The sequence below is a fragment of the Pteropus alecto genome, unplaced genomic scaffold (genome assembly GCF_000325575.1).
Source record: "Pteropus alecto unplaced genomic scaffold, ASM32557v1 scaffold172, whole genome shotgun sequence".
Taxonomy (NCBI): domain Eukaryota; kingdom Metazoa; phylum Chordata; class Mammalia; order Chiroptera; family Pteropodidae; genus Pteropus; species Pteropus alecto.
The window spans coordinates 292,361-304,007 of record NW_006431924.1 but is presented as its reverse complement, the minus strand read 5'-3'; the positions used below and the strand labels follow the sequence as shown (position 1 = coordinate 304,007).

The window sequence follows — 11,647 nt, the reverse complement described above, 5'->3', positions numbered from 1 at the left end:
CACAACGAGGTGGGTTATTTGATTGTATAATCTGGTAAAATAAGCTACAGAGAAGCTGGAGGTTTTTAAGGGAGAAAAGCATAGGCAGTAATTTCTAAATTTAATAAAATTACAAACTAATAAGTGTAATACAGCCTTTTAGGATCACAATAGTAGAAAGTGTGATCTACAATCTTCCTTGTAGAAATAATTAGAAACCAGGTGAGATTTTTTGTTTTGTTCTACTCATGCATTATTTCTTATAAAATAATAAGAGGCTAACTATTTTCTTAGAGGACCTTGAGGTACGTGAAAGACTCAGGGAAATAAAAATGAAAACTCAGTCTTTGTAAACTTTGGTGAAAGTGAAAGACCAGAGCAGAAATAGAAAAACATCTGAAGTTCTCATTTCTAAATCGCCTATTTTATGTAACTTTTCCTACCATAAATGGTCTCTGTCTTTACCTAATTTACCTAGAATAGGAAACATAAACCTAGATTTATTATTCATTTCCATGTTTTTGGCCATGAAGTTTAGTTGTTATGACCCAGAGCCTCCAAACCCTTTTTAATTGAACATTCCATTAGTTTGGAAGAAAAAAAAAACATACATGAACAAGAAATATATGTACATTTATGTTTTTAGAGATAATGCACAAGTATTACTGAAGAATGATGGTTATTATATTGCCTTTCTGCAGCCCATTGGATATTTGTTCCCATCCCTGAGGTAGATGTAACTCATGCTGGAGACCTTTGACTAAAATAATCTCCATGCTGAGGTGGACCTTGGAAGGTTCTGGATCACTCCCCTAGCCATCTGAAAGGAAACCCCACACCAAGTCCTCCCCTGAGGATGGTTATCTAATCTTCTTCTTCTTACCCACAGGGAACTCTTAGAAAATATTCCTTAGTTTCATTACTCATGGATAGCCCTCAAATATTTTGGGGGGTTCTCTTTTAGTTTTCTGTTGCTGCTGTACCAAATTACACAAATCAGCAGCTTAAACAACACACATTTGCTTCACAGCTCTGTAGGTTAGAGTTTAACCTGGGTCTCACTGGGGTAAAATCAAGGCTATGGGAGGGCCGTGTTCCTTTCTGAAGGCTCAGTGGGAGAATCAGTTTCTTTACCTTTCTGTCTTCCTTGGCTCCCAGCTCCCTTCCTCCATTTCCCACCAGTAACACTGTATCTCTCTGACCCTTCTTTGTTCTCACATGTCTCTCTGACCACATGTAGGAAAGGTTTTCCACTTTTAAGGACTCATGTGATTAAAATGGGCCCACCCAGACAATGCAGGGTAATTTCCTCATCTCAAGGTCTGTAATCCTAATCACATCTGCAATGTCTCTTTTGTCATGTAAACTAACTTATTCTGAGGTTCTGGAATTATGACAGGAACATCTTTGGGGGGCTGTTATTCCACCTACAATAGGTTCTTAACAACAATTTACTTTCTTACAAAAATTAGTAAACTTTATGAAAATTACATGGAATTAGTAGATGCCGTCCTTCAAGAGCCATGTGGATCTGATGCCTATTGTGACTAAAAGAACAATCACACATGCAATACTCTGTATTTTCTTATGTTCTTCCAAATAATATCCAGAACACTTTCTATAAAAATTGTCAACTCTTTGTGGCTCATGTGATGTTGAAATTTAGAGTATTGCAATATAAATCCTTGAGTTTACTTTGGTTTTATTGGAAACATCTTTTCAGGGTATTTTTAAGCCTAAGACAGAGAAGATAGAGGTAGATATTTTATCAAGTTATTTTTTAATGAAATATAAATTGTAGCTTAATGAGGTGTCAAGGTGTAAAGAGAACAGAGATTTCCCCATATCCAGTGTTCTCTACGAATATACAGCACTCCTGATGCCTGTGATTGCCTCAGACTCCTTCTTCTGGTTTTTCAGACCGAAAAGACTAAATGTTTTCTATAGCAGGTTTAGCTGGCCCTTAGTAATGGCTGTGGGCTGCCCTCGGATTAAAAACAAACCAACCAGATGAATTAAAAACAGAAACACCTTACCAAGTGCCAGTCTCATTCTCCTGGGAATCTGCCTGCTTTTTTCATTCTCCCGAAACCTCCAAATAATTATTTTTAAAATCATGTCCTGAGTATTAGCTATGATCTATGAGAGGATTATTTTGTTATAAACTTAGCCATACCAGAAGGGAACTCCCATTCATAAACGGTTTTAATAGCTATCAATTTCTTCTTCGTGCCCCAGTACCACTAAACACACACACGCGCGCACACACACACACACACACACACACACACACACAAACACACAGTTGGATTTCTTAAAACAGCAGAATAGTAGCCAGATGTGGGCGGCTTTTAACTATACAATTCTTCCTGTCTCAGTACATGTGACTATACATCTTTTTCATACGTCTTAGTATGAGTATCTGCTTGATATCTGATATAGATGAGTATAAAATAGATCTAACGTGTCCATACAGGATTAGCTGGTCTTTGACACATGTAAAGAGGACAATCTGACCCTTTATTGAATCATTGAGGATCATGGGGATTCCTGCATAAAACCACCATTCCCGCTCTGCTTCTAAGGACTCCTTCTTTGCTTCACAGCAAGAAACAATAATGAAAGAGCAGACAGTTTGAAATCTATAACATTCTGATTTCTAAAAAGAATATTTGACTTCTCTCACGTTCTCTGCAGAAAAACTGATTGTTATTCTATCCTTACAAAGGGGCAGTGGGATGTGTCTTGGGTGAGTTGAGTATCTATATAAAAGCTCCCAGCCTTGAAAAGAACATCTTGTTCCCAGGCCTGAAGATATTGAAACATTAATTACATAATTTATAGTAGTGCTTTCTTCTACAATGTCTGAAGAAGTGACCTACACAACACTCACCTTTCAGGATTCTGTTGGAGCAGGAAATAACCAGGATAGACATAACCTAAGGAAAAGAGGTAGGAGTTCGGAGAAAGCAAGACGCGATCTCAGGGTATGGATCAGAGTTTAATGCCTCGAGGTGCTGTTTTCATACCGGTGCTCAGGAGAAAGATGCTGTAGACGCTTAGAAATGGAGACGAAGTTGGTGGAATATATTAGTGGAATGAGTGTTGCCAAAATTCAAGGGCACATTTGTAAATTCCAGAAACTCATTAAATTGTGTGCTATCACTACGTTTCATGAAACTGTGTTATAGCGAAAAATTTTATTTGGACATGACAGACAGAGATTGAGTTTGGGGACTAATAGATTTCTTTTATAAATGTAGTTCTTGATATTTGTGCCTTGTAAGAGATGCCAGAGGACCATTCTTTTTGAAGACAGATTAGAGGCTTCTAAAGCAGAGAATGTGAAAGGAACTTTTTCCCAAAGATATAAAAAAACTGAAGGAAAAAATTGGGAGATAAGTGAATCGGAAATAGACAAGAGATAGTTTTTGTTGTCTAAGTATTAAAAAAAACATTGGGAGTTGAAATTCCTGTATAATTAGCAGTGTTAAATCAATAATAATATATTTTTTAGTATTTTATATGCATTATGTCATATCTTCATCAAAATATAATTTTGAAGTTAATGGAATAATGTGAGTATTTTCTCCAGTGTATTAATGAAAAAACTGAGACCGAAAGAAATTAAATGATTTAACCAGGTTCATGTCCAGACATTCTAATCTTTCACTCATTTCCTGTATTCAGTTGGGAGAAATAGCATTCTCCATGGTCAGGAATCCAAATTAACATATCAGACTACATCCCTTACCTTCCAGGAACTGTTGACAGTTCAAGGCTGTTGTCCTAAATTATCTAAAACATATTAACTATGTTCTTGTCTTTAGATCTATTTTTAGTTTAACTGTGTGTGTGTGTGTGTGTGTGTGTGTGTGTAGCAATATACAAAGAAAGGATGGGAATCGACTTTGCATATTTCTCATAAAGGTAACGGTCACACATTTTTGTTTTCTTTTCTTCAGAAAAACTTAGCTCTAATCCTTGAAAAAAGTTGTGGATGTGATATGTGTGATAGTGCACCTGGAAATTGCATTAGTTTATCTAAAATATTGAGCTAGATGCCATTAAATCCTGAATTAAGGAATAGGAATGGGGTAAATAGAACCATTTGTGTATATATTTATACATGTAGGATGCTAAATTTTGAAGAGTTTTCCACTGGCTTTCTGGTTTACTCTGCTGTTTGTAGGTTAGATTGTACATTCATTCATTCATTACCTACTAGATGATAAATAGAATAGATAATGGTAAAAATAAAATCCACAATAACACTTGCCTCATGGAGTTTTATGATCTCCAAAACTTGAGGTATCTCCTATTGTCAGGATCATCTAGGGAAGCAGTTTCTGCAACATCTTATTTATGAATTCAGTAAATTTGAGGAAGAAAGGTACGTGATGATGTAAAACAAAAACCTGGAAATTAGAAGACACTCTTAATGGAAGAAGTTGAATATCTAAAAAAAAAAAAAAAAAAAAATGGAAGAGAACTGATGGTAAGGCTCTTAAATCACATTTTTTAGGTATTTTCTAGATAGGGTCATTGAAAAAGTTTAGGAATCTTCCTGAGCAGGAGAAATGAACAACCGTGTGGAACACCACAAGGCAGTTTTGTTTGCTCATTCCTCTGCTGTCTTTCTTCAGAGTATTCAGCTCTAGCCCCTATATGGCGTTGGGCTGCCCTGAGTCTGCTAACTCTTTGTCTGATGCTGCTGATTGGGCTGGTGACCTTGGGGGTTATGTGTAAGTATACTTGCATCAAACCCAAGAAGGGTGAATAGAAAACATATGTGTAAACTATATAAATTTAGATTGCATTACATAATAGGTGTTATATCCTGAATACTCTTAACATTTTCTGCCACTTCCTATTTCTCTTTCTCCATGTTTCCAAGGTAAACCAGCAAGGAACATACTTTATTATTATAAGGATTTTGCCCTAATTCCATTGTTTTCTCTCTATAAGCTATACTGGACTATGAAGACAACTTTTATTTTTCCAGTTACCGGTTGTATTAAGGAGTCTCTTTTCTGCATGGACACACAATCTCTTATTATCTCAATGGTTAGAAACAGGGAGCTAATGAAGGTAGATTCAAGGAAGAGCATGCCATTTTGTTTATTCCTAAGACTGTGTACAAGACTGGTACAATCCATCACTCGAGACCTTTTTAGGGTAGAGAAAACTACTGGGAATGAAAAAGAGAGACAAACTAGAATGAAAAGTCACCTGAGATACCTTAGCTAGTAGATAGGAAGTTGAACTACCTCCACATAAAAATGGAAGCTCCACTCCTAAGCAAAAGCTAAAAAAAAAAAAAGAGTATTGCCTTGATTCTGGCCCATCATTGGGGTTGATGGGGTGCAAAAACATCCCAAGAATACATACTTTATAGGATATTGTTAAGTACGTGATATACAGAGTAAAAGTTGGCACAGTATTTATTTATTTTCAGAGAATTTGCAGTCAAGAATGTTAATTTGCTAAATGATACTAATGTCTCCTCTGCTACTTTCATTTCTTTTATATGTAAGATCCCACCGATTATTAGGATTTAGACATACCTATTTGGACATATAAATAAAGGTTAAGGGTATAGTTTGTTCTTTTGAAAAGAAATATGATGTTCTAGTAGCAGTAACAGATATTCAGTAGCTAATCATCATGAGGGTTAGCAGTTGATTTTCTACAACGATGTATATTTTTTTAAATGAAAATGCAGTGGGTAGTTATTGGTTCAGCATAGAAGAGTGAATGCTTTTTTATGCTAAAGTGCAGAGCTTTGAATGCAGTGGTTCTTAAATTTATTCTGCTCATGAATCACCTAAAGCGCTTATTAAAAGTGCATATTCTATAAATCTAGGACCAAAAATGGTCACCTGTGGCATGAAAATCTGCCTTTATAAAAAATATAACAAATGTTCCAGGTGATTCTGATTCAAGTTGTCTGCAGACCATAGTCTGAGATACCCATTGCACCCGAAGATTCTGTTCCTGTTAAAACAATTACATGAACTAACTCCAAATAGAAAAAAGAAAAAAAATTCACCAAACGAATGGCAAAATGACTGGCATTGACTTAATGAAATGTCAGAGATATGTAATTATTGATCAATTATTTTAATACAAATACAATCATAATTAAAACATAAATAAAGTTAGAAAGATGAGCTCTACATAAATTGGAATAGAAAGGCATGTGGTGTGTTTCTTCCACGGTACCTCCATTATTAAGAATTACTAATAAATCTTAAACAATGTAAGAAATATTTCTGTATTAAGAAAATTATTTATGGCTACCATGAGGATAAATGGATGTATCAGCTTGTCTCCTGTTATGGCTTGGAGTTTTACAGACATCTAATGAAATTAACTCAGATTCAGAGAAACTAAGTCGACTTCAGAAAACCATCCACCAACGGCAGGATAACTTATCCCAGCAACTCAGCAACTACGGGAACTTGTCCACAGAAGAGGAATTTCTCAAATCCCAGATCTCCGATCTATTGAAGAGGCAGGGACAAATGGCCATCAGACTCTGCCAAGAGCTAGTCATTCACACTTCAGGTAATCAAGACCTACTCACCAGTCAGATGAAATCTGTGGCCTAGGTTTAGCTTACTTATGTGCAATACCTGGGAGTATAAGAGAGTTATGCTATCAAATGACCCCTAGTAATATCACACTAGCTTTACAGAAGGCAAGGGAAGACATAAATTCATTCGATATTTTTGAAAACACAGAGGCACATTTGAGAAGCATCTCGGGATGGTATAAATCTGGATATTTTAGCCCCTCACTTTATGATCTATTTTTAGGGGATCCTATTGTTATAAGAAGTTAAAAATATAGCTGGTAATTCTGAAGCCAGAAGACTGAGCCCTGAAAAAAGAATTTCAATCATCACTGTCTCAAGCCATAATCGAGGTGACTTTATTATCAGACTCCTAAAGCAATATGTTTTCAGGGTGATAGATCTCAGACCCTATCATCAAATTAAACAATTTAGTTTCCAAAGCCTTCCCCAGTCACTCCACAGTTGTTTAGTTTGTACGATTAGGTGTAATTTCTTTTTCAGACCACAAGTGTAATCCTTGTCCTAAGATGTGGCAATGGTACCAAAACAGCTGCTATTCTTTTGCAACAAATGAGGAAGAAACCTGGACTAATAGCAGAAAAATCTGCATGAACAAGAATTCTACCTTGGTGAAGATAGATAGCTTGGAAGAAAAGGTCTGGCTGAATCTCTTGCCCTAGTTATAGAAATTATGTATATAATGGAAAGTAAATAAATGGGACTTCTGATGCACATAGTAAGAATTCAGTACATTGTGAAAGAGAACTAATAAATTAATTTAGTGAATATTCCCATCGATCTTACTTCTGCGAACTGGAATGTGGTTCTCACATAACATTTTTTTCTTTTTTTCTCTCTCAGGATTTTCTGAAGTCACAACTATTACCCCAATTTTTTTTCTTCTGGTTGGGATTATCATGGGATCCATCTAGCAGAAGCTGGCTATGGGAGGATGGCTCTATTCCCTCTCCATCCTTGTAAGTCTCCAATTATGGGGGTGGGTCGGGGGAAACCAAGCTAAGAACACCAAGAAATGGAATGTTGAGAAAATAAATGTTCTGATTTGCATTTCCTTAATAATTAGTGATGTTGAACATCTTTTTATTTGCCTATTACTGTCTATATGTCGTCCTTGGAAAAATTTCTATTCAGATCCTCCACCCATTTTTTAATTTTGGTGGTAAGCATGCTATAGTGTTTGCAGATACCAGATTATACTGTTCTACATTTGAAACTTACATAAGGTTATTAATTAATGTTACCTCAATAAAAAGTATATTGTAAGATTTATTAATCTAGATACAAAGAAGAGCTAAGCCTACAAAAAAAAAGAGAGCTTCAGTAACAAATATTGAAAGGAGTATCTGCTTTCATATGTGTCAAAACCATGGCAAGACATCGAACGTCGTATATTAGTTTAAATTTCTTTAACAAACACAGATAATACTATGTTCGAAATACTTCATAAACATTAGCCCTGTGATAAAAGCACTGTTATATTCCCATTTTTTATATGAAATAATTATCATAAAAAATTAAATAACTTGCCCACAGTCACTTAGCTCATGAGTAGTAAAATCAGGACCTAGTACTTGTGTGGTTTTGAGCTCAGCCTCTCATCTACCCTGGCTCTCCAGCACCTACCTACAGTTCAGAAGGGTGGTGTGTGTTTGTTTGTTTGTTGTGTATTAACACATTTATTTAAATTGAATAATTTATTTTCTAATAAAAAGTAAGTCTGAATTGGTTGATTAATAATTAGGGTTTTTTTTTTATGGGACTTGCCAATTAAATTGTACAGCAAATGTTTTTCATGAATTAAAATGAATTAAATCTGCCACTTCTGAGATCTTGATGAAATAATTAAAGTACTTATAGAATATACGATGCTTTAAAAATTGTATTTTTGCAGCTATTCAAAGCTATAAAAAATAGATGTTGGCTTAAAAATGTGTAAAGGGGCACATAGTTTTGTAAAATCCTTTAGGTATCTGATTACAAAATAATAATAAAATTATATTTATATTTTTAACATAATGTATGATATTTGTATATTAGATAAAATTAAAAGCATTGGTATCTTTTGGGTGTAGCAAATTTTTCTACTTCTGTAATAACTCATCAAGTTACTAATCTATTCAACTCACTCCTGTTTTACTCTTTAATGCATGTTGTCAGAGTTTCCTTAAACTGAATTATAATTGCTGATTTTCTGTTAAAAATACTGTGCTTCAGTTGTGATTCATCAAATTCCTTTAATAACAAACAATGATATGTCTATACTTTTCTCCCTGTATACACTTTGTCTTCATTCATTTTCCAAAATTTTGTCCTGGCCTTTTCTACTCACCACCAATCTCCCACTCTCCAATCACCACTACTCAGTAGTCATATTAAATTGACTCATCTGTTTTCACACAAATAATAATGATGAAAAGCACATGCAAAATAATAAACATAGTAATAAAAGTAATAAACAAAAAGGACAGTTACTCTTTGTGAGTGGAGCAATATTGGGCATGAATGATTACACACTAATCTGAAGTACTTCTGCTAGACCGAGGGTTTACAGAAGCACCAAGACAACATGTAAGTGCAGTTGTTTCCATTTTAGAATTTAGGACGAATCCTTTCTCCCAAAGGAGTTTGAATCATCCCTGCCTCCCCCACTCACTCCTAATTCAAATATGGATGAGGTGGCCTCCACAGCAAGTTTCAGAACCTAAAGACACCATTCCCTACAGCTGTCAGATAAACCAATGCATCACACTGAGGATAGAGAGATTGAGCTTCAGAATCACACAGCCATTTTTGCTGAGTAAAGGCTGAGCAAGTGCATATACTTAGAGTAGGATTTAGTAAGCTTAGTCCTGACGCAAGAAAAAAATATTGCATTGTAATGGAGATCGTTTGGAAAAAAAACAATTTGAGGCACGCAGAAGATTTAGACCTGAAAAGCATTATTTTCTAATGACATTGTTTAAGAATTATCGCCAATTCTTTAGCAGAAGAACTAGGGACTGATATCAACCACATCTATGTAGTTACTAATTTTCTCTCTTACCCTCTGTCTTGTTCTCTCTTCACCTCCCCATACATGAATAAATATATACAAAATTATATTTGTACATAGTAAAATATAATAAAATATACAGCTTTTTATACAGAATGTGATTCCATTTTCCTGTTTTTCTTCATAAAGTTCCAAAGTAAAGAAATTCTAATACAATGAGTAGTTTCTACAGCATTAATGAGAGAATTTAAGTATCTCAACACAGAATTTAAGTATCCTCATTAAATAATTTTACCTAGGATTATGATTAACTTGAAATAAAGAACTCAAATATGCCAGCTTTAGGGATTTTGATGTGCGATGGAAGCAGAAGTCACTCAACGTTCAGATATATATTTGATAATGGAGAACACTGAACTGTGATCAAACTTCAAGTATTTGATGTATAAATTAAATTTGTAATTTGTAATTAATTTAAATATATTAATTTTCAGATTTAGTACTAAAGAATATGCCCAGATCAATGGATCCAAAGGATGTGCCTATTTTCAAAAAGGACATATTTATATTTCCCGCTGTAGTGCTGAAATTTCTTGGATTTGTGAGAAGACCGCCGCATTAGTGAAGATCGAAGATTTGGTTTAATAGGCTTCTTCCAAATTCACCACAAAATAAAGGGCTTGTGGTTAAGTTCATGTGAGGAAGGAGAAAGCTATCCTACCAGAGTCAAAAACAGATTTAAAAATGACTGGGTATTTCAACTATCTGGCAAATAAACTTGCTTCACAGAACATTCTCCGCCTCATTGTCTGATGTCTTCTAATAGGACATTCTTGCTATTGCTGGGAACCTCAGGGAATAGCTGATCAATATAGGGCCTTATTGTTCTATCTCAGAATCATTACATTGACTTTCCTTTCTCAAATAAAAGACTTATTTCTTGCTTAGTTGTTACATATGCACAAGTGTACAGGGGTGATAACGTAAGAATTGAACAACCAGAAGTGACACAGACCACAGCACTAGAACGAGGTCCTGGACCCCCTGCTGTGATAGCTGCTGGATCATGCAGAGGTTTGCAGGATTCCAAGATAAGGTCTTAGTGGCTGGGGCACTAAGTGATTTGGAAATAGCTTAACTTCTTAACAAATGGATTGTGTGTTCCACTGTGCATCAAATAAGTACCAGCCTGCATGTGCAAAATAACTCTTCTCCTATTACTCTATGAAAATACATATTTTTTTATTAATCTTTAACATTTAGGTAATTTGTAATATAGATGAAGTAGCATATCATTTAGTATTTATATTCTCATTTATTTAAATTGGTAATGTTGAGGTTATTAATATGGTAATCTGGGTATTATTATTCCAAGTTTATTCTTTCACAATTAAGATTTTATTTATTCAAAAAAGTTCTAATACATTAAAGAGATTAAGATATTAGAATCATTATTTTTTTTCCAGAACCCTGATGTAGTTTGCCAGTGTGCCTACACATTAGATGCTAAACATCGTAAATGTTAGAGTTCAAGAATTTTTCTGGGACAAATTTGTTGATTTGAGAATATCGGTAAAAAATATGGTTTTCATTTTCTCCTCATAATTGCATAGCTATGTATAAGTTAAAAAGAATGGTAAACTAATCTGTGATACTGATTTTGCTACACCAGAGATCTAGAATTTATTGGAAAAATGCATATGATCCAAATTCAAAGCTGGTTGTATTTTAGAATACTTTGACGGTTCTTTGAAAGAACAGCTTCATACATACCATTAGTAGCCTGTTATTCTCTAAAGATTTAAAATTGTGAGCTAATCAACATTTCATATCTATACCAACAGAAACTCTAGAACAAAGGAATTAAAGTCTCATGTGAAAATTTAACAAGAATTTCAAACAAAATTTTAAATATATTACTTTATCATAGCTCAAATGAACAAGCTTTACCAATTCTCATATAGAACTGCAATGTAAGTTACATATACATGGGTTAAAAAAGCAACGTTATTCTTTCATTTGTCTTTAAGTTTACTGTCATTGTCATTCTCACAAAGATAAAATTATTCATTAAA

At 34.5% G+C, this 11,647-nt stretch overlaps 1 protein-coding gene across 1 annotated transcript; it reads left to right on the top strand.

The window, feature by feature from the left end:
* Nucleotides 1–2,840: 2,840 nt before the first annotated feature.
* Nucleotides 2,841–10,217, top strand: CLEC12B (C-type lectin domain family 12 member B). The gene is made up of 6 exons (XM_006906832.1): nucleotides 2,841–2,931; nucleotides 4,626–4,724; nucleotides 6,331–6,549; nucleotides 7,061–7,215; nucleotides 7,421–7,536; nucleotides 10,067–10,217. Exons 1-6 carry the CDS (start codon nucleotides 2,841–2,843, stop codon nucleotides 10,215–10,217), a joined length of 831 nt encoding a protein of 276 aa, XP_006906894.1.
* Nucleotides 10,218–11,647: the final 1,430 nt, after the last annotated feature.

Excerpts from the sequence above, each read along its gene's own strand:
- CLEC12B (XM_006906832.1), top strand. The coding sequence starts at position 2,841 with ATGTCTGAAGAAGTGACCTACACAACACTCACCTTTCAGGATTCTGTT. Across the intron at positions 2,932-4,625 it reads ACATAACCTAAGGAAAAGAG|AGTATTCAGCTCTAGCCCCT; the intron begins GTAGGAGTTCGG and ends GTCTTTCTTCAG. Across the intron at positions 7,537-10,066 it reads TCTATTCCCTCTCCATCCTT|ATTTAGTACTAAAGAATATG; the intron begins GTAAGTCTCCAA and ends ATTAATTTTCAG.